The sequence below is a fragment of the Aspergillus fijiensis genome (genome assembly GCF_003184825.1).
Source record: "Aspergillus fijiensis CBS 313.89 unplaced genomic scaffold BO72scaffold_12, whole genome shotgun sequence".
Classification (NCBI taxonomy): Eukaryota; Fungi; Ascomycota; class Eurotiomycetes; order Eurotiales; family Aspergillaceae; genus Aspergillus; species Aspergillus fijiensis.
Window position 1 is genome coordinate 59,825 of NW_024468988.1, and position 24,556 is coordinate 84,380.

The following is a 24,556-nucleotide window of genomic DNA, read 5'->3' on the forward strand; positions in this document are numbered from 1 at the left end:
GGCGGATACAAATAGTGCACCACTGAGCTGACTCGAAAATGGAAGTCTCTGTGTTTTAGAATATTGTCTTTAGTACTTTTAAGATGTCTCTCAGTTCATTCAATGATTCCGATTACCTTAAGGGAATATCCAATAAACATTCCCATTCTGAGCGATGTAGCCACCCATCACGTGATGGGGACAGATCCATCACGTGAGTGTATGCCCCCCCAGCAATTCGGCCTCAACCTCCACCTTTTCCCTCCACGACGCCGGTTCGATTCGCGCTTTGGCCTCTACCATTTTCTTTCTCGTTTGATAAAATCTCCGTTGTCCAGGCAATGACCTGAGATCGATATCCGCTGCAGGTGATTTTTCCAAATCGAGATTGAGCAGTGCAAGGCAGTGATTATGGGGACAAAATGGCCCCAAGTCTTCGGGACCTGATTGATTTTCTGCTTGCAGAGATTGCTCTCTGCGGCGACCAAGGTTGGTTCCCTGTCAATCTCTTTTGCCTCGACGAAGTGAAGGTGGTGATGCTGCTCCACCATCACCACTACTAAAACTCAACACACTTCCCCTGCATCTTGCATGCATCCTATTGGATCAAAACACTACCTTCTACATGTCGTGCCTATCTACACCTGCACGTCCCTTTTTAATCGCTTACATCGTGTAATTCCCATTGATGAAATCAACTAATGCCTTCCAGGTGCATCGCCATCGGATATACTAAAGTTCATCGATACATTCTATGCCAGACTGGCACAGGATGCTCCTGACCGCAGCCACACCGTGGACAGACGCTTCAAGGAGAAAGTCTGGTCCTGGCTGACCAAGAACCCCGAAATTTCGGTGGGTCAGAACAGGGAGGGAAACCACCTTCGCCTGCAAGATGTCACCGGATTCTCTCGTGATGAGTCTTCTACCGAGGCGCACGCTCCCACTTCGTCGTCGGAGCCTGCTCGCGTATTCGTCTCAAAGGAGCGAACTTGGCTAGCAGTCACCGGCCATGAGCCCGATGAGACCAAAGTCTTGCCCACCGAGTTCGCTCTTCTCTCAATTATTGCCTCGCGTAAGCACAACGGCATCGTGCAGACAGATCTGGTCAAGGCCAGTGGTCAGGACAAGCGGTCGGTTCCGAAGCGAACAGACGCCCTGCATCAGAAAGGCTACATCGAGAAACGGGCTATTCAAATCAAGGCTGCTCGGACGAGTCTCTGCACCCTTCGCCGGTTTTTGACACCAGAACATGCACCTCAGTCCGATCAAGACTCTGAGCCGTCTGGGGTGAAGCCCAAGATGATCGACTTCAATGAGTTTAATGGGAAGCTCTTTGACATTCTGAGGGAATACAGGCTTATTTCTCGCAATGATCTCAAAGCAAAGCTCGGATTTATCGATCATTGGCACTGGCGAATCCTGTCCCGGGCGCTTCGCAAGTTCGAGCGCATCGGGGTCTTGAAGCGCGTGAAAGCTTTGTCTCAGTACGCGCACACACTGAAAAAATTTCATCCATGTGTCATGCTCATCCGGGAACCTACGGAAAAAGACATGGAATTATTCCATGAGTTCAGTCGAAACATCTTGGCCAATCTGGACCAGGAAGACAACGTCGAACTGGAAGACGAAATGGACCAGGAAGGTTCAGCCGGAGGATCGCAAGCCCCCCCGAATACCACGTTAGTGAAACGGGAGCAAGAGGTGGAAGACGCCGGTCGCATTCTCCCTTCTTGGAGCCCAGACCGCAACATCCATAATCTAATCTTCGAAACGATCGATAATGCGGGGACTGCGGGCCTTACCAATCAGGTAAGTCGAACGAAGGAAGCAAGGTACCTGAAAACTCACTAACGCCATGAAAAGGGGATTATTAGGAACTGCTTCGGGTACTACTACCGCCGACCGCTAGAAAACGCAATTAGTCGACTTACAGATTGTTGGCAGCTGTCCCAGCCATTACACTTGCGCCATCTGGCTATAGTGCGGGACACAGCACTTGAACGAACTATTACACATTACGTTCATTACACCGCTCTAAGTTTCCAGGCACTAGTCAACGCAGGAGATGCGCTCTGGGAGGCGGTCGAATTCCGTCCGAAGGATGCCAAGGACGAAAAGATCCGACCGCCCCCTGTAAATGCCATGCCTCAGCTGGATCAATATGCATTACCCTTGGACCGTCCGGGAAAGGAGGTGCTAAAGGGCGGTGATGCCTCCCTCCTGGAATGTATCCTCGTGGCTGAGCCGCCAAACTATAATTGCTCCAGCCGTGACCCTGTGGCAGTGCGGCAACTGGATGGGAGCTATAGAATTGAGCAGCGACTCAAGGGCGCCGCTGGCGTTGGGGCCAGCCCGCTACGCCCTAGGTCTACGCCAGTCACAGTCAAGAAAGAATACGCCGATGTCTCTGGCGATGAGATAGTTGAGCTGAAGCCTGCTAGACCACGTCTCAAGAAGCATGATCCAGAGCGATACAAAGGCATGTCCGAGAAGGAAAGGCTGGAAGCGATGGGATACGATGAGACATGGACAGATTACAGCGTCTTGCTCATGGAACGACTAACACCCGGCGTGTACGTCACTCCACGTGGTCGACGAAGGGCGGCCGGCAATCGACAGGGACGCCCTCGTGCTAGCAGGATTGCTGTGTTCAAGTCCCCGAGACTGTCATCTTTCTCGTGGTTCCAGAAAGATCGTCTTGACCCGGACGGTGAGACGGCGATTCAATCCCGAATAACGCCCCAATCACCGCGTCCGGTTGAAACGCCTGGGCTCACGGTGGCTGATTCGGGCACGGCACTCGGCTCTCCAACACCTTCCACAGCTAATCAGCCGCGAGGGAGTAAGAGAAGCCGACAGCAGCGCGATTCGGATGCGACACCCGAATTAAGAACTGACGGCGCACGGAAGCAAAGGCGAGTCGACGTTGGAACCTCCCAAACTGGTGCAGTATCCGTCGATGCAAACAGTAGCAGCCTTTCGGTTCAAACTGAAGGAGAAAAGAGTCCTTACAGTCGAATGAGCCCGGTCACAGTAGATCAGCGCACGAAACGAAAGCGAGCCGTTTCTCCGAAAGATGGGGACCAAGCGATGACTGATCTTGCTGAAACTGCGAAGGGTGATAGTATTGTTGCGACACGACGTTCCCCGCGCAAGAAAAACTCTAGGACAATTGCAAGCGAAGTCAGTCCGTCGCCAAAGAAACCCCGTGCAAATAATACCCTGCGGAAATGGCTCGCAACTTCGCAAACACCAAAACGTCCAACTGAGAATCACGCAGGTGCTGCGCAGGCAGCAGACCATCATACGACCTCTCAGAGTAGTGAGAAGACACAGAGCGATGAGATAGTTATTTCTACCAACTCCAACACGGCAAGCACCACAAACGCGGACGTACAGCCGGCTGCCGATCAAGTCGAAGTCCCGTCACCGTCGATATCTCAAATTGCACCGGAGTCAGAGCAGGTGGAAACCCCAACACAGCAAACGAAGGATAATGATCGAAAACTCAGAGCAGGGAAAGGAGGATCTGTCGCCGTGCTTCGCCGGCAAATCGTTATGGATATCATCGACCAGGCTGGAGGAGCTTACCCAATGGGGACAGAACTTTGGTACCCATTTATGACTGCATGGCAGAAAACTCGCTACAAGGAGGTTCCCGATCTCCGCACGGTCAGAACAGTGGTGAAAGGACTGGTTGATGCTGGCAGGCTGAGCCAGCTAACATTCAGTGGACGTGACAACAAAGGTGTTATGGTGACAAAGAACATTGTCTACAAAGTGGAGATGCAGGCCGATGATCCTCTGATCGAAGATCTGCAAAAGAAGATGCTGGCGGCAGACCGGTATTACTTTCCTCCAAACGTTGATGTCGATCCGGAGATCAAGAAGAACGGCAGCAAACGTAAAAAGATGGAAGGAAAGGAAGGCCGGCACACAAGTCACTTTCCCTTACTGCCTGACGAGCTTACAGTGCAACTGCATAAAAAGCCTGCGTCTGTCGTTGCGATAGAGAAAAGGCGAGATATGGCCATGCGGAGGGAACTGCTCGAACAACTTGCTATGGAGGAAGACTTCGATCCATTCAGCGGCTCGGAGATTGTTCGTCTTATGACATTCCGACGCCGGGCAGGAAAGAACGGGGCTCAGGGATTGACCTCCATCACCAGGCCATATCCGCTGAGAATGACCAAGGAGGAGCGACAGCTGCAAAGACGTCATGCACTAGCCGGGTTGGCCTCGATCCGCAAAATGCGGCGCCTTTGGTCATCGCTTGCTCCGTACTCGATGCTTATGAACACCAGGTCAACCTTCATGCCCTCAACTGGGACATTCTCGACCGAAGCTGGTATTCCGGCACTTCAGGCTGCAAAAGACCGTGCCAAAGCAGCAGCAAGAAAGCATGTACTCATCCCTGCAACTGAACTACCGCACTCCTTGGAAGACATCCTTAAGTCTCAGAGGCACAATTTCGATTACTCTACAAGTGATGACCCGCGCGCACGCCAGTTCTTTCATGAGACCAACACCATTTCTCGGTGGGAGATTGAGAATGAGGATTTGCTTGCGCGCAAGAGCTCCGAGATCACGTTCATCAATCAAACGGTACCGAACCTAGAGAGCTCCGGCATTGAAAGTGGCATTCGGTTTGATTTTGATGAGAGCTTTGGGGATATCATCACACCGCGATTGTCTGTTATTACTCGTCAGCGACGCCGACGGTCGGAAGCCGCTTCAATGGCACCTCAGAACCGCCGAATAGCCAAGTGGGATGAGTCCATGGCCGGCGATGAGAATAAAGCACTCATGTCAAGTCAGCAGCTCAACAACCGGAACACATTTCCTAAGAGGAACCGGGCTCCATTGGCTCCCGAGATGGTTCGAAGAATCATGGTGGCATTTGCCGTTGTTCGAAGTCTGGCGGGAGGGTCGGATGCACGTCAGATCGACTGGACTCTTTTGTTTCATTGCTTTCCTGACATGGAACAGGATATTGTGGCTGAAAGAAGCCGTCTCGTTCTCAACAAATGCCGTTTGCAAATCGTCAAGATGCAGAGTGACTTTCACGAGAGGTTTCTTGATGCCTATGCCAAAGATGAAGTGCCACGCATTGACTACGATGATCTATACGGTTACGACTGGGAGGGAGTAGTCGATTGGGCGATGCATCATCTGGAATTACCCAAGTCTGAGAAGCTACCTGATCTACCAGCGACGAGAGAGCAGCTTGATAGCATGTTCGACGTGCGAGAGGAGCCAACAAATCCGCTGGACGAATTCTACCATGTCAGTCAGTCGATCACTGTTAGCCGCAAGCGCGCCTTGGCTGCCGCTGTTCCGTTTGCCATGCCCTTGAGCAACAAGATGGCTCGGGCTCGGCCCCGGAAGGCCGAACTGGCCCGTCTGGATGTAGCGAAGACGTGGGTTAGAGCAAATGTCGTAACTCCAGATGAGACCTACCGCCCCATGGAGGCACGGCAAAGTCTAGAACGATTTGGGGAGCCCTTGGTCCACCAGGCGCTGCAGTCGCTGGTTACAGAACGCGCCCTAAATATGGGCAATCGGGGCCGCATCACTCCAGGACGCAACTACGATGTCACGGAGTATTTCTTACTCGCTATCAGCAAGAAGCGGGCCATTGAGAGTATCCAACTGCGCCGTGCCCATAAATTCAAGACGGAGGTCTTGGATCCCGCTTTCCAAGACCAGGGACACGCTGAGATCGACTGGAACGCGGACGACGGCGACATGCTCGTGGCTATCAACCTACTCTGGGCTGGTCGCGTGCTCCTCAAACCGCGTGACCCCCCTCGCGACAAGTACGGTCTAACGGATGGTGGGTATCTGACTCGACAGATGGACAAGAAGAAGCTTCGGTTTACGGTTGAGATCTGGCCGACGGATACCTATGTGTATGGAAACCCCGTGCAGGAAAAGGCCAGTACACTGAAACCACCGCGTCTGGCTGAGGAGATTGATCCGGCGACGTCACTCCCCGCGAAGGTTCCTTTGTGGTATGATATCCATGGGGACTTCGTGCGAGTTCTGTGGGATCTGGCGGTGGCATCAGTGTTGAGCTGTGTGGCGCAGAGGCCTGGCATCAGCGCTTCTAGCATTGCAGGGATGTTGAAGCCGACGGTGGGAGGATGGGAGGTGCAGCTCTTATTGGAGTGGATGAAGAAGGTTGGGGCTATGAAGTTGGATTGGACGAGAACGGACAAAGCACACGATGAGGATGAGCCAGGCTGGCGGACGGACGAATGGTGGTATATGGTGTTGGCTTGATTTAGGGGGGAGATCTTGATCTAAAGAGCTGTAACTATAGGGCGTTTTGGATGAGAAAACTTGTTGCTTTCTCGTGTGTTATCCTGGCCATAGTCTTTTGTGTCTTGTTCCATGTATCACTATTCCGTGCAATTTTTGTTGAAACAGCAAGCAGCCTGTCAGTGACCATCTCTGGAGTTCTTTGCTAGAATATCGCGACAGTAACAGCAGCATCACGACAAACAGTAGTCGGCAGCAGATTAGCCACGCACCTGCTCACTTATTCACTTGACATCGAAAAGCCACCCAACAAGCGCGACCACGCCTCACCTCAGAAGTGTCATGATCCCCCTCTTTCTTGTTATCGGACTCTTTACCCTCGTCATCATCCTCACTCTTTCACTCTACCACCTCCTTCCTTTCACTTGCCCTTCATCGACCCAGACAACCCCATCCCCATCACCACCACACTCCTCACAACAACATCACCACCACCACCACCCGAACCCAACAACCCAAAGGCTCATCCCTCTCTTCTCAGAATCAGGATCAGACCCAGAATCAGAACGAGGAAAAGAATCCCCCAGAATGACTCGCAAGAAGAAATCCCAAGCCCGCAAGATAACCACCAGGCGCGGAGATCTTCCCAAGAAACCACCACCCCCGCAACCGCAACCGCTACCACCACGACTACCAGGCCCGATCCCCTCCATCGAAACACCCACCGGTCTAGCTCGGGCTCCAGCTCCAGCTCGACCAAATGCGACCAACCCACCTCCGAAATCCCACTTCGCATTCTCCTGGTGGCGTAATCCAATGGGAAGCGAGATGTTGCGCGGTCAGCTTGCTCACGGCAGTAGCGGTCCGATTCCTCAAGGCCATCGTGGTCCAACCGCCCAAGGCTATAGCAATCAGGCTGGTACAGTGACAACTGGCAACGGCAACTACGGCACCGGCTGCATCGTCAAGCGCGAGGACGGCGGGTATCACGAATACGAATACTTCACTCCAGCCCCAGCGTATCATACGGGGTATGTTGGTGGTTTGGGGAGTACTCCGATGTATACCAATGGATATGCAGGCGGGTTTGGGACTGGTATCATGGGTGATGGTGGTGGTCATCATCAGCTGCGGGGTCTGGGGGGTCTGGGGGTTGGTGTGAAGGAGGAGTTTAATGGTGTGTCGTATGGGGGAGATGTGGGCTACGGGGTGGAAGATGTCAAATCGTTCAGGGAGGAGGGCAAGCCGTTCGAGGCAGGTAATGGGGACGAGTATGGCACTTCGTTCGGAGCAGGTAATGGGGACGAGTACCGCCAACCGTTCAACGCAGACTACGGGCACGAGCACGGCAAGGCATATGACACCAATCCCAACACCGGGGCAGGGCACGGCGCAGAAGCAGGATACCACCCAGCTTCCGCGATGTCTTACATCTCAGGCCCTGGACCTGCTGCCTCCTCCGCCACCCATCACGCGGGATATACTGGGCTCATGAGCAGAGACGGTGACGGTCCCAGTTACGGCGACGACAATGACATCCAACCCATGGACCCTCGCCATCTCGAAGAGACCGACAGCGTGAAGAGCACCACCCCCGATCTGACTCGCAATTGTGTATTCTGTGGCAGAAATGGGCATTCGACTGGGGTGTGTCCGGAGAGGTGGGGGAATACTGATAATGGTCGTAATGACTTGAGAGCTGTGAGTTTGTTTACCTTCTCTGCATTTGCGTAGGGCTACAACACGTCGAAAACATGCTAATACGGGTGACAGCAGGCACCTGAACTAGGTACTGAACGGACCAGAACCACGCGAAACAGGATGCGAACTATCCAGCGCAAACTACGACAGCACCCGGGGAGGGAGACACAGAAGGAGGTGGAGGAGGAGCGGGAGAAGCTGGATGCTCTCCTTCGCGAGGCTCAGGATCTGGAGGAACATACTTCGCAACTGCTGACTCGAGACGACCCGCCGGTGGACTTGGATGATGTTCTACGACGGATTATTGAGGATATGAAGTGATATCTGGTTGTTGTTGCGCGCGCCCTGGAGTCGTCAGAGATCGATTGAGTATGTGCAAGATCTGATATCGCTTGGTTTATTAGTGAACTGAAGGTGCAAGTTCAAGTTTCCGACATCCTGGTAGAAAGATATAAGTACAATACAAATTGGCGCCTGAGCTTGATAATGTCCCATAAACGCCAAGATATCCCATCCATGCTTTTATATGGGCAAGAGATTATTCGTCTCTGGCGATGCGCCGGAGGATCATGACCACCAGGGCGACGATCACGCCGAAGATGGCCCGGTCGAGCCAGGGGGTATCGGGGGATATTTGCTGCTGCTGTTGGTGTTGGGGTTGAGGTTGAGGTTGAGGTTGAGGTTGAGACTGGAGCAGTATCTGGCGCTGCTGAGGTGTTTGGTCTGGTTGTTGCTGCACAGCTGGTAATTGTGTTGTTGATGGTGGTGTTGATGCAGCAGCAGCTGTTGTTGTCGAGGTAGTACTATGCGTCTGTGCATCCTCTCTTCCAGAAACCCCGGTATCAGACTTTAAAGACCCTATCGTCGGAGGTTCAAGTTCCTGATCTCCCTTCCCCACCTCCTGCTCCTGCTCCTCCGTCTTCTTTTCCAGATCCGCATTGTCGCCTTCACCCTCCTCTCCCTTCCCCTCCCCCTCAACCGCCTTCCTACCACCAAACCCAGAAACATCCACCCCCCTCTCCCGACAAAACCCCCACCACGCCTCCAAAACCTCCAAATTCGTCCTCCCCGCCTGCCCACCAGCCCCCTCCTCATCCCCCTCCTCATCCTCCCCAAAGATCTGCCCCTTACACCCCTCACACCTCCACCCCCTCGACGCAACCGCATACCTCCTCCGCACCTCCTCCCCCACATCCAACCCGCCCACCTGGCCCCTGGCATCCCCATCCATAAAGCTCCGGAGGGCGATCAACGCCGTCCGGATCCCCCACGCCGGCTGCCACGTCTCCTCATGGTGGCCCGAGATACTGAGACAGATCTCGCGGTTGACCTCGAAGCGGCCGGAGGGGGTCAGGAACCGGAAGGAGGGCGGGCGCAGCGGGTACGTCGGGGGGAGCACGATCCGGCCGTGGTAGATCCCCTCGCTGTATGGGGAGGGCGCCGGCGGGCCCTGCAACGTGAAGTGCCAGTCGTATAGGTTGGAGGCGCTGATGGGCGCGGCGTGGAAGGTTGGGTCGGGGTTTTTGAGGAGGTCCGCTTGTTCGCGCGTGAGGCGGCGGAGGGAGGGGGTCATCTTTCTTGAATCTTTTGTTGCGTCGTGGTGGTAGTGGTGGTTGTTTGGAGAGGTTGGTGGTGCGGGGGATGTTGGGTGGATGTGGATGTGAGGCGGTTTGGTGGTGGTGGTGGTGGTCGTCGTCGTCGTCGTCGTAATCGTGACTGAGACTGTGGGTTTGGTGGAGAGTACGTATAGGTATGTCAAGAGCTGGGGGGCAGTATTCTTGCTTCGTGCTTGGTGGTTTCAGGGTAGAGGTGTGGGTTGAGTTGCTGGGCGCATTGGATGATATGTACAGTAACTGTACTGTAGGTCCTGCGTGACAAGGCCGGCTTGAGTGATTGGTTTCCTTGGACGTTTGCTCGTCTTTGTTAATTGCATTAGCCAGTAAATCTGGGAGATGATGAATTCAAGTCCAGTGGAAGTAGGTTTGTGGAAGGGAGCTGCAGAAGAGTTGTATGTTGCAGGTCAAAGTGGTGAGGGGAATGAGGAGAGGCCAACTGGCCTGAGGTGTCGGCCGGAATGTGGGCCAGGCACAATTGCGTAATCACAATGCATTCCTCAGCACACCTACTCAGTATAAAGAACTGAGCTACGGAGATGTTGGTGCGAAGCGTGGTCAAATTAAAAAGTACGAGGTAATCTTGATCAAGTGCGAAACCTCTCTTGGAAATTCCAACGCTTATATTTCACAAGTGTTCCGTCTCAGACCACCCGCTACAAATACAACCATCCTGGTCGTGAGCTTGTCATATCTCATACTTATATATAGTCTTCCTAAGTGTACACCCAATTTATCAATCCCAGTTCCTCCATTCATCCTCTCCGCGCGGTGCTGCCTCCTCATCACTATCCTCCTCGTGTCGAAGACGCGGTGACACCGGTCGCAACGTCTTCATCGACACACCTGTACTGGGTCTCTCAGGATCTCGAACCACATCCAACGGCTGCTGCGGCGTCCAGGTAGCAGCCGGATTGGTAGCAGACGTCGCAGCGTCCGCCCCCATCCAGCTCTGGCTGTTGTTCATATTCCGTGCATACAAATCCCGATAATACTGCTGCTGGTCGACCGCCTCCTGTTCCCGTCGCGCCCGCACACCGTCGCGCGCCTCGAGGAACTTGGCGCTGGGTTCCCAGTGCCAGCCGTCGCCGGTGGTGGTACACACGGGGACTGGCCACAGCAGCGGGCGGCTTCCGAACAGATGCAATAGATTGCGCTTCCAGCCCAGATCGAAAGCATGGGGCATTTTCTCGCTGTCCTGCTCTTCCAGGTAGCTCTGGTACCGATCATGCTCGCGCTGCCGTTCCAGCTCCGCATACGATCGCGTCAACGCCTGCTGCGCGGGGGACAGATCCTCCCTCCCTGAGAAGTGCTGCGTGGCGCCGCCCTGCTGCGAAGGTCTGATCTCGTCCTCGCCTTCCTCCGCCCTAGTCACCCCAGGGATCGCGTTGGCATGCGCATCCAGAATCTGTCCGCCGTACTCCTGCAGCCGGTGACCCAAACCACTTACCCCAGCTCCATCCGGATCATGGCCTGCAAGCCCCTCGTAGCGATGGCGATCCAGCGCCTTCCGCAACGGCGAGACATACCTCGTCTTCTCCAGACACTCAATCGTGGTGACGCCCCGGACCGCCAGACTGATATGCCACGCCGTGAACCCCGACAACACCAACCCAATGATACCGCCCAGCACGGCCAACAACACCACATTGATGGGCAGCATCTTGTCAAAGTCCATGTACTTGCTATCGTCCAGCATCTCGTTCCAGATCCACGTCGACGCAACCAGAAAGTCCACCCAGCAGAAAACCGAGGTGTATATCAGAAACAGTAGGAACGCCTTGTAGTTGTAGAGCCCCACGCATGTCGCCAGCCAGGGACAGTGGTGGTCCATCTTCAGCACGCACCGCTTGCAGGTCGAGCAGTGGTGCGCCCGGTCGGGCTTAGGGCATTGGCACTTCTTGCAGAAGCGGGACCCACCGGTCGAGTTGACCGTGTAGGCCGTGTACTGCGGGAGTTCGGTGACGGGGAGGGCGCTGTATTCGTGCTGGCTGCGGCTGTTCGATGGCTTGAGGGGGGTGCCTGGGTCGGTGAAGACGGCGACCGTGTAGCAGGTATTAAGGCAGATATAGAGGAAAATCCCAAGAAAGGAACTCGGGAGGCCTGTCATATGATGACGGGTCATTAGAAATGGAGGGTTGGAGTCCTGTAGGAAAAGAGCCTCACCGATCCAGCTGCTCTGCACCGACTTGAAGCCGACACTGGCCTCCACCCAGACGGCCCACGTCGTCAGGCCATAAACAAAAGCGAGAGGAAAAAACGACGCTGCGGTGCAGCAGTAGCGTTCAATGCGCAGCGCCCATGCCCGCGGCCGTCGCTTCGGCCACGACGGCGATAACGGCGGTGATGCTGCTAAGGTTGCCATGGTTCACAAAGTGGCCGGGGTCGAGCTGCCGATCGATTCGTTCAGGGCGATCAAATCATGGCAGCCAGTCCCGGATAGAAGGAGAATAAAGTACTCGAGTACGATAGGAGGATGCTGGGATACTAAGAGAAGCGAAGCAAGGGTGTATATTTTAGCAGAAAAGGCATCGAACAAGAAGTGCAGTGAGACACGGAAGACGTAGAGGAGGCCGTCGGCTGACGGATCATCGGCGGTGATTACGACGCTGCGGATGCTTACGGTAAGTTACCGTACCGAGCAAGTTCCGATCTGTCACCGCCACACCCGGTAGATCACATGCCCACTAGTGATTTGGATATATTGTGGCGCAGTCACTCATACTCTGTACGTCTTGTTGGCGTCTCATATAAATATAGGTCAATTATGTTCGTAATGCATTCGCTAGTCTACCAGAGATACTATATGAACATGAATCACTGCGGCACTGTCACACAAAGCCAGGCCTGCGTCTTCTCCACTAACGCCGTTGAATAATGTACTGGAATGGGAAAATGTCAACCAGATCGCATAGAGGGATATTCAGATGTAAAAATCATATGCCCAAAATTCCAAAATGCTATATATCGAACATGCTCAAGTCGAATTCTCTTCCGTCGTGATGTTACCTTGCTCGCACCAGTCCTTGATCGGCTAGCGGGATATTAGTATGAAATGCACAAGACACATCCAGGGGGAAAAGACTCACCAGACAACTCAGTCGGTAGCACCAGGAGCAGTTTGATTTCGGGTATTTGTAGAAATCAATGATGAGCAGGATGAACCCGACCAGCACGGCAACCAATGCTCCCACACGCACCAACCACCATGCCCACCACAGAGGCTTTCGGCCGCGGAAAAAGTTCATGGGGTTCGATTTTCCGTCGGAGGACTTCAGGCTGCGCTTGCCCTTGAGGAAGTCGACGATGCTGGGGGCGGGAACCACCTTCTGACCTTCCTCTGGAGTGGTCGTGCCCACGCCACCGCTCATGGCCACATATGGGTTCCGTGCGAGCCCAATACGTTCTCGCAACGCGTTAGGCGATCTCAAGAGACACAGTCCCAGAGCCAGACCCATGGTGAAGCCGCCAATATGTGAGAAGTTGTCCAGTCCTGGCAGAAGTCCCAGAACAAACGACACGCCAATTCCTAGAACCATAATGATCAACTCGACCCACGGCGACTGTCGGTCTTGCCAGCTGTACAGCAGATCCAGTAAATCGAGTGCGAGGATACCAAAAAGTGCACCCGAGCAGCCGCATGATGCCTGACCCTGAGCGGCATAATTGCCTCCGAGCACGAATCCCCAGATCCCACTAGCCAGATACACCAGAGCATATCGCCACCACCCAATCATTTTCTCCATGGCCACACCGATGGTCATCTGCGCAAGCAAGTTGAAGCCAATGTGGATAAATCCGCTGTGAATGAACATTGGAATGATGAATCGGAACCATTGGTTTGGCTCAGGCTGATCGTCCAGCGATCCATTGGGCGTCGGGTTTGGCACACCGTTGAAACCACACAGTTCAGACAAGGTACAGTGAGACTCGGTCGTCGTCGCGTTGGGGCAGGGAAAGAGAATCGTTTCGTTGGCATTCTGGATGCCCGGTGTATTCTTCATACACGGAGTGTATCGAGATCCCATGTAGATCTGGAGGTAGGGAGAAGGACCGATCATGACATTGAATGACGGTTTAGTTTCGATCGGGCTTCCCGTAAGTTGAGCTGAGCCGGTCAACATAATTCCCTTGATGCTGATCCTAGGAACCTACCGTTCTTGACCAACTCCACGATGAAGACAATGATCTGGATCAAAGTGAGAATATAAGTGACCCAAGCGATCTTCCTTCCAAAGAAACCCTTCTTCTGTGTTCGTCGAGCGCCAGGGCGCATGGCAGGCTCGATCTCGTCCGGCGACGGCGGATAATGCGTTTGTTGTTGCATCCAGTTTGCAGGAGGCGGAGGGCCATTTGGATACTGGTTGTTGGCCTTCAAGGGGATATTCTCGGCATACTGTTCGCCCTCATTCAATCTGGCGCCAGCGGCATAGGCCCCCTGGTCGGAACCCAGTGATTGTTGACTGTAGTGAAGCTGAGGATCGGAAGTGGTGGGCTGGTAAGGATGTGTATCGAACCCCAGATGACCAGTTGCCGGGTATTGAGCTAATTGTGGATTGACTTGTTCGTAACTTGGCGGATTGCTGCTGTAGCCACTCTGATAGTAGCTGTTGGCCGCCATGTCGAATGGACAGCCTGACTGGTAACGGGCGCAAGGGGGGGTGTGTGAAGTGGTTGGTTGTTGTTTGGCTGTTGCGACCGGAGGGCTGGTTTCGGGGGAATCAAATCGGTTGCTGTCCCTCAAACAAATCCAACATGCAGGAGATGAAAGTCGATCAAGTCGATGCAGGATATTGACTGGGGTAAAGGAAGGCAAAACATTCAGCAGCTGGCAGGCAAGCAGGCAGGCGGGCAGAAATCACGGGCACGTTTGGCTATTAAACAACTGAACAGGGCTGAAACACTGATCAACAATGAGTTTGTAACTTACTATGTAAGTTTGGTTGGTTGTGACTTCAAGAGCAAAGGTAGGTTCTCCCCCTGAGCCGTCAATGAAAGCCGGCGGGAAAATCAGAAACAGTGACGGATCGCCCCCAAAAGGCGCACTTGGTTTGCTATCCTGTCAAGTAATCCTTCTCCGACGGATGTGAGGAAATTGGATCAGCAAAACACTCCAAATGACAGGAGAAAAATGGGAACGGAAGAGCAGAGACAACTTTGCGGAGGACGGGAAAGAAGCAGTAATTTAGGCAGGCGTCATTTGTACTCAAGAGTCAAGACTGACTTTCCTTTCCGATGGGCGGGCGCACCGCCGCCTATTTTTGGGCGGCGATCACCAAAAGTCCATTGGAACTCATCATCGTCGTCAGCCATAAATGGTGCTGGTAGTCTGGTACGAGTATGCAGGCCATATTGATTCATTCATTACACACGCAAGTCATCGCTGACCTGCGGGCCACGCATACTGCTGGGGCCGAGACAGTCATGTTCTGGCTAGGCACGCTGTGGCGGAGTCTTCCTCGTTTCCCTCTACGATTCCCATTCGTCTACTCGTGCTATAGAACAGTGGCACGGCCGGTAAAACGTCGCGTCACCGGCTTGGCACTTGCACTACATATCTGGTGGCTGGTGTCCGCTCTAGGATCGAGCTTTCTTCAATTTCAATACGGAGGAGTACTTAAAGTAGTGACGCTGCAGGCAGACAAGAGGCTCGTGCACACCTGGATTCTGCACACACACAATCAATTACATCCCACAGGTCACAGATGGGTTCGTTCATATTTCACATTAAGCATTATTTCACATCTAAACAATACCCATTTGGTCTAATCCACATTCTGGTCGCCTATACATTGATGTATGGTAGGGTTGAGCTCAAGTACATGAGATCTCTTTTCCTTTGACCTTGGACCCAAAGAACCAATCGAAACCACAGGATTGTACTTCCAGTGGACGGTTGACACGCGTAGAAGTGTCAACGATGAGGGCCAAATCTCTCCGTCATGTTCCGCCTGGGTTGTCATCCTGCACGCTTGACACGCGTGCTCACATTATTTAATCCAATGTCTTCCGTCAATTCATTATGTTCGGACGGCGCACTCGCCGCTACCGATTGTATATCATATAATTCCCAAAACGCCGGGGTTGAAATCCCAAATATGAAGCAAAGGTGGTACTCGGGGATCTGTCAAGGCTGTCAGCTTCGAACGCGGAATCGCGCAACTGCAGGTACCAATACTTCTCTTACCTTCATTGTCGATCCCTGGTATCCTTATACCAAAATAGAGGTGTGGAGGCAAATCACACAAAGCAAGAGGGCAAGCGAAGGATCATAGCCATGACCCTCTCCATAACTCAATCGCGAATGAGGCGCTTTTAGCTCGAAGGCGTAGACATGGAGTTGACGTGCGAATCGATGATTCCCAAAGCAGCCCCCATCTCCTCTCCGTTCTCACCAGTCAACAGCCAGATAAGACGGCTGGCCTTCTGGTATAGAAGCGCAGGGAAATAAACCAGCAGGGCCCAGAACAGGAGGGACAGCACGACAATCACAAAGGTGTTAGCCACCAGCTTCTCTCCCGGCGTCATGACATAGAGCCCGAACGTGACCTCATAGCGATAGTATTCTAGGCGAATGCGATCGATAATCCGCTGCAGGACATTCCGGTGAGCTTTCTTCATCGACAGGTGGCTGATGGCGGAGGTTGAGGTCGACATTGTAGAGGAGTATTTGTTGATTAGCTCATCCACGGCCGCCGGGGCATGGGACGAGATGTGGGTGGAAGTGGAAGGGGTATAGAACGACTGCATCTCGGTTGCCATCGCTGCGCGGTTGCTGATATATACGTCGGAATGTCAAGCTCAGGGGGATCGAGGTTTCCTTAAGAGGAGGTTCCGTTCCTTGCAATTCCTAGTCCGTAACCTTGCCGATTGCACTCCCTTCCGTGACCAGCCGAGCAGGCGGGTAAACGGCCGTCAGAGATTTGGCGATGCTGGTATATGATCTACGTTCGAGCTCGCGTTCCGCCGTTGTCTTTACACTGTAGACAACCAGACACTCCTCCGAGCGCTGTTGAGCACAGCTGATAGAGGAGCTCTGGAGTAGCAGTGTTGTTGAGCTGAGTTGGGTAGTGAGATCGACACCCGATCGCGAAAGTGCACAGATGCAGATCAGTTAAAGTCCCCCCAACAATGAAGTACAAGAATGAGACAGTGGTAACAGCAACGGCAACTAGAAAAAGGACTCAAAGAGACAAGAGGTAGACTATAGATACGGAGAGCTTGAGAAGAAGGGAGGAGGATAAATTAAGTAGAGAAGACTGCGAGGTGAAAAGAAAGAAAGAGAGAAAGACAGAGCGAGCAATTGAAGGATCCAGGTTCGGTAGAGCGCGGATCAAGAAAAGCGGCCCGGAGTTAATGATTGGAAGGACGAACGAGTTCTCAGGCAATAGTCAGAGTTTCTAATTTTCTTAGACTGTTAGTTCTTTCAAGGAGGATGATGCTGGCTGATGCTAAGATAGCCAAGAGTCAATTAATCATTAATCAGACCAGGCTCGGTGTCGTGGGGGGCGCCTTTTCAAGGAACGATGCTCAGATCAGTAGTTGCTGAGAAATTAAACCTGCAGAGGGCGCCGCGATGTGCCTGAGGCTGCGTGATGATTGGCCGCAAACGGCCTTCCAGCGTCATCGTCGGTCTCAAGTGGGCATTGTAAGGGAATTCCCGCCCGGGCTTTTCCCGCCCGGTCTTTGGTTCTTTGGGTCTTTGGGTCTTTGGTTCTGCTGAGTTTTTTCCTGGTTCCCAGTTCCGGAAGTTACCTGATCTGGCTTAGAGTCAGTCAATCAGTCGTGGTGAGGAGTTGAAGACTTTTTTTGTTTTGGAGAAGTAAAGAAGTACGTAGTGCCACTATGAGTATGTTAGTTCAGGCCGCGACTGACCCTTCGTCCAGTACGGTATTTGTAGTCCACCATGGGGATGAGATTCGGAGGAGGAAGGGAGTCAATGTCAATCTATGCCTTGCATGACTCAAAACCTATTGCTTCGTACTCCGTACTCACATATGATAACTCACCAAGTAACTAGTTAGTTATTTACCGTGACGACTTCCGGCAGCGTGCCTCCCTCCTATCTCGGGAAACCGGCAAGCGGATGTGATATCCGACTGCTCGACCACTTTGGGTATCATTCCTCGCACTCCTGAGAAAAGAATCATGAGATTGGAGTGGAACAGGCTCCGCTCCTGTCGAGGCCTCGATGAATCACAATGAAAGCTTCAAAGCCTCTTGATTGATGCATTCTTCATGTTATGGATGAGTCAGCCACAAACGAGTCAAGGCGTCGCAACGCTCTGATTCTAGCCTTGATTCAGTATCTATGCAGATTTATTTATTGTTAGGCACACGAAAAAAGGAACGGGAGATCATCGTGGAGACTCAGCGGAATTGTCACTGTCTCTTTTGTGAAGGTGGTCTGGAGAACCCCGAGTTTCGTTTCGTTTCACCTGGCAACAATGGGCGCCGGCAACTCAATTCCCCAATCTTGAACCTGGCTGGGTAATAAGAATTGTTGACATCGACTTACTCCAAGTTTACTGGCCGACTGGTGGCAGGGATGAAGAGCTTGCGCCTGATCTGGCACTCAGCACTTTCTTGTCAGCTCGTGTCACTTCATCTATCCTTTCATTGCAGTTTACTAAGTATGTATTGTACGTACTGCGCATACGCCTATCGATGGGCTAGACAGCCCGGGTGATGTCATCCCCACCTATTGTTTCAACCGTCCCGCTTCGACTCCGTCGACAAACGTCCTTCCCCTCCTTTGCTGCATCGCATCTCACTCGAAGATCTCGCATGATCCATCACCGTTCCTTTCCCGCAATCTCTGTTTATCGCCATGGCTGAGGTCGACGATCCTCTCATTCAAGCGTTGCCTCCTGCGACCGACTATCTGACCTACCTGACTTTGCTCGAATACCAATTGACCCCGGCCCGTCTGCCTACCCTGCATACACTCCTTCAGGATGAGGTGCTGACGACCAATATCGGCTGGGACCTGGTGCATCTGCTCGTACCTATGCTGCCTGAGTCTTTGGACTGTCTGCATGATATTGCTCGCCTGGGAAATCCTAGAGAGGTGATTCTACGGGTTTCGGATGCCCTGATGAAACTGCAACCAGCCGAGGACGAGAACGACGAGGCTGAATGGACAAATGCGGACTCAGTATCACCTCGCCCGCACGGGGAGTCATCGCAAGATGTAAACAGCGAATCGGAGCCCAAATCAGACGACGAAACAAAGCCCCTGCCTCGCCATATCCTACAATTCAACGCGCTCGTTTCCATGTTGTCGGTGTTGCACTCTCGCATCCAGACCAAGTCACCCAGTCGGTTCCTGGCCACATCCCTGCAAGCCTTGCTCGAAGCATATACGTTGATGCCTACGAGTGAAACTACAATTGCTTTGTTGGAATTCTTTCGGGATGTGTCGCCTTCGAAACGTCCGGCCCCGCCACCCCGAGCAGCCAGTGAATCCAGCGTGGTCCGTCTGTCTGAAGCTTCTGCGCCGGACCCGGAAGCTGAAGTTCAATCGCCATCTCCGGCCACTGACAATGAGGCGGTCTTGGTCCAGAGGTTTCTACAGTTCGGTTTGCTTGAAGTTCTCAAATCATACCTGCTCAGCTTTGCGGGTCCGCTTGACCCCGGAATGTCATGGACGATCCGGCTGCAAGAGAAACTTCATCCCGGACTGCGAATGGCCAGCCAACAGACGCAGACAGACATCTTTGCTCAAAGCAAACGACTGAAGGAGCGAGACTTAATCGTTGCCAAGATCACGGTACGGCCCGAGATCGAATCCTGGGGACCGTACTCAGTAGGTTGCTAACATCCATAGGCACTATCTCGCGACTTTGGTATTAGTGACAAGCAGCTGCTGGAAATCGCCTTGAAATCATCCGACGACCAGCCCCCGCCGCTGGATTTCGATGAGCCACCTCGCAAAGCGGACGAGATCCCCTTGGAAAGACATGGTTCCCTGCTGCTCCTCGCAGCACGGGCAGCCTCGGCGGAATTGTTCTCATCCGGCCGTGTCACCCCGACTGCTGTCTTCCCGGACCTGGCGCGCATTTTTCGCAACTTTGTTGGGGGATACAACTCGCCTGATGAGGTGGCCTTCGGGCAGCCACAGGTCCTACTCGATTCACTACTTGCTTTGACTGTCTTCTCTATGCAGCAACCAATCCAGCCACCAGCCGCAGAAAAAGAGTTCATCGATTTCGTGCTATCCCTGACGGCATGTACTGCCCGGCAGAACTACAGTTCAGTTCGACGAATCCCGGGCACAGTTGTTCAGAGCAATCCCTCGCAAATCGCCCGCTTCAAACTCATTCGAACAGTTCTAGAGGATGATCGATTCCAGACTGTAAAAGACAGCGCCATTGCCTGGCTGAAAGACGGAATCTTGGAAGTGTCCAAAGCTTCCAAGACCGATGTGCCATCTGAGTCCAGCATATTCCTTAACCCGCATTATTTCTCTGTGTTATTTCCCTCGCTCTTCAACTCATCCGCCCTGCTTATGAATGTGTCATCCGACCTTGTGGCTTCATGGATTAAGTTCTCGCAGACCTTGACGCCATCAATTCACGCGGCGCTCAGTTTATACTACCTTATCGTCTCGTCACCAGACCTACGCCGCCAATTGCAGCTGGAAAAGACCTACATATACTTCCGCAACCGCTTCTTGGAGCCGCTCAAATCCCTCTGCCATGCATTTGAAGCGGACCTCACGGTCAACGGGGGTGAGGGCAAAATCGAAGCTGCGGTGGGCGAGGACCTGACGCAGATCGGAATGGCACGGTCGGTGGGCTTGGTTTCCCATGCATTGGAGCAGGTGGAGGAGGCGGTTGGGGAGGCGTTTGTGCTGAAGAGCTCGGAACTCCCTGAGCCCAGCGCCGATGATATCGCTCGGGTGGATATGATCCGAAAGGAAACCTCCCCTTAGGTCATCAGTAGTGTACATACTCACAGTATCGGATACGGCCGAAATATACGCCTCCGTATGTATATGATCGAATCTTGTTTGGTGAATTCTGCTCAATGCTTCCGGGCGAGGAGAGTAGAGTGCAGATGGATTTCATTATTCGCACGAGAAGTATGGAGTATTCCATAGGAAGAGATGCAGAGGGAGAAAGGTTTAGGAGCAGCGACGTAGAAGTCGATACCATCTCGCTACTTTGGTGCGTTTTCAGCCAGCCACGACGTGACCTTTTGTGAATAGGGTAGGTAGTCATCGCCCTTGCAATGGAATGTTTGCAAGCACGTTCTTGTCTGAGCATTGGTGGACGGGGTTGCTCGGTCCCTGGGCTTCAGCTGGGATGTATTGCACCACAAGAAGTCAGACCATCTTGGCTCATCACTCTAGTCAAGTTCTCCGGTGGGATTCCGTGCTTAGCTTGTGACCCGTAGACCTGTACTGTACCTAGCGTATTCTTGGTCTATGGTTTAGTGCATTTTTCGGCAGTCCTGTTCTCGATGGCCCAACCGTCTTTTGAAGTGCCTTCGTCGAGTCAATGGAAATTCCGAGGCGGCGCTGGCTAGATAGCCCAAGGGGTGTAGCTTGTCGAGACTGGCTGGAGGGGGAAATGAAGACAAGCAGCGGAGGAAAGGTGGTCGACCATCTCCATTGGTCGACGGCTGCCATCTTCATTAATACCTCATTTCCGGCCCAGGCGGGCTTCCCTCTTTTCCCTTCGCTCTTTCGCTGCGTCTCCCCACCGGCGAGGTAAGCGATGACCCTTTCGTCTCTTCCCCACCTCCTTCACGATATTCAGCAGCATCATCAAGGAATCAAGACTGACGGACTTGTATTTAGCGTGGCACTAGTGGACCTCACTAACGCGGTTGCCGTGATGAATCGTCCACTTTGACTCCTTGACGGCCTGACCCCCCCGAGAAGAAAAGCCGTAACCGAGCCAGGGGCGGCGATTCTGCGGGGAAATCAGAGCCCTCTCGTTGGAGGAAACGGACTTGGCTCCCCGGATTTGACCTCATCGGAGAAGCTGGTCTGCTGGTCACAGTGTGCAGAACGCCCGCGCAGGGGCTCATGCAGGTCACACCTCGTCTAACAAGGTACAAGCCAGATGCCGACAAAGCGATTGGATGCCTGTGGCCAATGCATGTTCATGTCCGCTTCACATGCAGTCGAGTCGAACTCCTCCCCCTCACCCGGTGCTGGACGGCCGCCTCATGCGGTCTATAAAAGGCAGTGACTTTCCTACTGTCTAGCGATTCTTTTTTTCACTCCAGTCTCATCCTCTGTTCTACTCATTATCCCCGTTTTTCCCTTGCCTCGCCATGATCCGGCGCGTCTCCTATGCGCTTTGCGCGCTGGCTTTCAGCTCCTGGGCCACTGCAGCCCCGCAGCTGAATGCTCGCGCTACAGGCAGTGTCGACTCCTGGTTCGCATCTGAGACCACGGTCGCACTCGATGGCATTCTTGCCAACATCGGGGCGGATGGAGAGTTCTCCAAGAGTGCTAAGTCTGGCATCGTTATTGCTAGTCCAAGCACTGACAACCCGGACTGTGAGGAACTACTTTCTTCCTAGTTGTATGGTTGTCCGCTAACAAGGGGTGCGCAGATTACTACACCTGGACCCGCGATTCGGCTTTGACCATGAAGATTCTTGTTGATCTCTTCGTCAACGGTGAATCGAGTCTCCAGACGGTCATCGAGGAGTATATCAATTCCCAGGCTTACCTGCAAACGGTTTCCAACCCGTCTGGTTCTCTCTCGGGCGGGGCAGGTCTTGGAGAACCGAAATTCAATGTGGACGAGACGGCGTACACTGGCAGCTGGGGTCGTCCACAGCGGGATGGACCTGCGTTGCGAGCGACCGCTCTGATTGGCTTTGGTAACTGGCTGATTGTAAGTTCTTCTAATGAATTTCGAGTGGCTTGACTGACACTTTCAGAACAATGGCTACTCCACCTACGCGACGAACATCATTTGGCCCATTGTTCGCAATGATCTGTCCTATGTTGCTCAGTACTGGAACCAGACTGGCTACGGTTGGTCATCCCCAAACCCACTTCCCTACCAATTACCACTAACTCGAAATCATGCAGATCTGTGGGAGGAAGTCAATGGGTCTTCGTTCTTCACTGTTGCGGTCCAACATCGGGCACTTGTGGAAGGCAGCACCTTTGCTAAGAGTGTTGGCTCGTCTTGCAGCTGGTGCGATTCTCAGGCTCCGCAAATCTTGTGCTTCATGCAGAGCTTCTGGACTGGCTCCTATATGCTTGCCAACACCAACAGCGGCCGCAGTGGCAAGGACGCGAACACCGTGCTCGCCAGTATTCACACTTTTGATCCCGCCGCAGGCTGCGACGACACGACTTTCCAACCTTGCTCCCCGCGTGCGCTGGCCAACCACAAGGTCTATACTGACTCTTTCCGCTCGGTTTACTCGCTCAATTCTGGTATTGCTGAGGGCACTGCGGTTGCAGTCGGCCGCTACCCTGAGGACTCGTACTACAACGGTAACCCTTGGTTCTTGACCACCCTTGCAGCCGCTGAGCAGCTGTACGATGCTATCTATCAGTGGAACCGTATTGGGTCCATCACCATCACCAGCACGTCACTTGCCTTCTTCCAAGATCTGTACAGCTCCGCGGCGGTTGGAACATACTCCTCTTCCAGCTCCGCCTTTACCTCCATCATCAGCGCTGTCAAGACCTATGCTGATGGATACGTGAGCGTGGCTGTGCGTCCAACTTCCCTTGATCTCAAAGTGCCTTACTGATAGCCTACAGGAATCTCACGCTATGACCAATGGCTCTCTTTCCGAGCAGTATGATAAGACATACGGTACTCAGCTGTCTGCCCGAGATTTGACCTGGTCCTATGCTGCGGTCCTGACGGCCAACTTGCGCCGCAACTCGGTTGTGCCTCCTTCTTGGGGAGAGACGAGCGCGAGCAGTGTCCCCTCTGTCTGCTCTGCCACCTCTGCAACGGGTACCTACAGCACCGCTACCAACACTGCTTGGCCAAGCACGTTGACCAGCGGTAGCGCTGGCACCGGAACCACCACTACTACCACTAAGGCTGGCAGCGGTAGCACTACCACCACCACCACCACCACTACAAGCAAGACTTCAACAACAACCTCAGCCTGCTCCACGCCCACAAGTGTTGCAGTGACATTCGATGTGATTGCCACCACTACCTACGGAGAGAATGTGTTCATTTCCGGCTCCATCTCTCAGTTGGGCAGCTGGGACACCAGCAGTGCAATTGCATTGAGCGCCAGCCAGTACACCTCAAGCAACAACCTGTGGTATGCCACGATCAGCCTGCCCGCAGGCACTACCTTCCAGTACAAGTATATCCGCAAGGAGACAGATGGGTCCATTGTTTGGGAGAGTGACCCCAACCGGTCTTATACCGTTCCCTCGAGCTGTGGAGTGAGCAGTGCCACTGAGAGTGATACTTGGCGGTGATCGAGCTTGAAGGAGTCTTCGATTGTGGGGACTATCAAGCTTGTTCGAAATATATAGCTATAACAATGGCGGCCCAATGATTAATCAGGGACTTAGTATTAAATCCTTGTCAAATGCAATGCTCTATTCCTTGAACTACGATCATGATTGCCTTCATTAGAAGGCGATGTAATGGCAGCCTTTCTCTTGATGATTCTGGAAAAGCAGATGGCACAACAAAACAAAGCACAGCCACTGGAGGGTTTTTCTTCACCTTCAGACACGTCCAGCCCGGATTTTTTAGCTATGAAACAGACAGCCTCAGGAGGCAAAGTATTCAGCAATCTGGTCAGAGTCATCGCTCGGAAGATATTGCTAGGATATCGTGACTTGCCACTCCACAAATGAATCCAGATACGAGTTTCCTTTTCGAAGCGGTATGCATAAGGTGATATGTATGCAAACCCGCATGCAATGAGCAAGGCACCGTTCCGCATCTGATCTATCCCATGGAGCTGCGATCCCGGCATTACCGTTTTGGAAAAGATATTGCACTCATCTCACAGCTCATGCATCAAAGCAT

The 24,556-nt window shown here is 53.1% G+C and overlaps 8 protein-coding genes across 8 annotated transcripts; 4 read left to right on the top strand and 4 right to left on the bottom strand.

The window, feature by feature from the left end:
• The first annotated feature begins 259 nt into the window (after nucleotides 1-259).
• BO72DRAFT_424256 (putative TFIIIC transcription initiation factor complex subunits Tfc3) lies at nucleotides 260-6,429 on the top strand. Its single transcript, XM_040942871.1, has 3 exons — nucleotides 260-468; nucleotides 692-1,791; nucleotides 1,846-6,429. Exons 1-3 carry the CDS (start codon nucleotides 402-404, stop codon nucleotides 6,265-6,267), a joined length of 5,589 nt encoding a protein of 1,862 aa, XP_040803577.1. The 5' UTR covers nucleotides 260-401; the 3' UTR covers nucleotides 6,268-6,429.
• Nucleotides 6,430-6,585: 156 nt separating this feature from the next.
• On the top strand, nucleotides 6,586-8,268 carry BO72DRAFT_525759 (uncharacterized protein; the record flags this gene model as incomplete). The annotated part of the gene is made up of 2 exons (XM_040949983.1): nucleotides 6,586-7,947; nucleotides 8,020-8,268. 2 exons carry the CDS (start codon nucleotides 6,589-6,591, stop codon nucleotides 8,266-8,268), a joined length of 1,608 nt encoding a protein of 535 aa, XP_040803578.1.
• Nucleotides 8,269-8,485: 217 nt separating this feature from the next.
• Nucleotides 8,486-9,520, bottom strand: BO72DRAFT_493930 (ubiquitin-conjugating enzyme E2; the record flags this gene model as incomplete). Its single annotated transcript, XM_040948426.1, has 1 exon — nucleotides 8,486-9,520. One exon carries the CDS (start codon nucleotides 9,518-9,520, stop codon nucleotides 8,486-8,488), a length of 1,035 nt encoding a protein of 344 aa, XP_040803579.1.
• Nucleotides 9,521-10,160: 640 nt separating this feature from the next.
• BO72DRAFT_445876 (DHHC family palmitoyltransferase) lies at nucleotides 10,161-12,113 on the bottom strand. The gene is made up of 2 exons (XM_040944160.1): nucleotides 11,727-12,113; nucleotides 10,161-11,663 (listed from the first exon to the last, which is right to left on the bottom strand). Exons 1-2 carry the CDS (start codon nucleotides 11,923-11,925, stop codon nucleotides 10,297-10,299), a joined length of 1,566 nt encoding a protein of 521 aa, XP_040803580.1. The 5' UTR covers nucleotides 11,926-12,113; the 3' UTR covers nucleotides 10,161-10,296.
• A 205-nt stretch (nucleotides 12,114-12,318) lies between these two features.
• On the bottom strand, nucleotides 12,319-14,622 carry BO72DRAFT_445877 (rhomboid family membrane protein). Its single transcript, XM_040944161.1, has 4 exons — nucleotides 14,491-14,622; nucleotides 13,716-14,434; nucleotides 12,650-13,668; nucleotides 12,319-12,594 (listed from the first exon to the last, which is right to left on the bottom strand). Exons 2-4 carry the CDS (start codon nucleotides 14,179-14,181, stop codon nucleotides 12,538-12,540), a joined length of 1,542 nt encoding a protein of 513 aa, XP_040803581.1. The 5' UTR covers nucleotides 14,182-14,434; nucleotides 14,491-14,622; the 3' UTR covers nucleotides 12,319-12,537.
• Nucleotides 14,623-15,875: 1,253 nt separating this feature from the next.
• On the bottom strand, nucleotides 15,876-16,322 carry BO72DRAFT_466696 (serine palmitoyltransferase small subunit family protein; the record flags this gene model as incomplete). Its single annotated transcript, XM_040946783.1, has 1 exon — nucleotides 15,876-16,322. One exon carries the CDS (start codon nucleotides 16,320-16,322, stop codon nucleotides 15,876-15,878), a length of 447 nt encoding a protein of 148 aa, XP_040803582.1.
• Nucleotides 16,323-18,222: 1,900 nt separating this feature from the next.
• BO72DRAFT_31328 (uncharacterized protein) lies at nucleotides 18,223-20,780 on the top strand. The gene is made up of 2 exons (XM_040940526.1): nucleotides 18,223-19,332; nucleotides 19,390-20,780. Exons 1-2 carry the CDS (start codon nucleotides 18,391-18,393, stop codon nucleotides 20,494-20,496), a joined length of 2,049 nt encoding a protein of 682 aa, XP_040803583.1. The 5' UTR covers nucleotides 18,223-18,390; the 3' UTR covers nucleotides 20,497-20,780.
• Nucleotides 20,781-21,635: 855 nt separating this feature from the next.
• Nucleotides 21,636-24,290, top strand: BO72DRAFT_31445 (putative glucan 1,4-alpha-glucosidase). The gene is made up of 5 exons (XM_040940541.1): nucleotides 21,636-22,077; nucleotides 22,134-22,420; nucleotides 22,467-22,563; nucleotides 22,621-23,258; nucleotides 23,308-24,290. The coding sequence occupies exons 1-5, from the start codon at nucleotides 21,849-21,851 to the stop codon at nucleotides 23,992-23,994; spliced, it is 1,938 nt and encodes a 645-aa protein (XP_040803584.1). The 5' UTR covers nucleotides 21,636-21,848; the 3' UTR covers nucleotides 23,995-24,290.
• Nucleotides 24,291-24,556: the final 266 nt, after the last annotated feature.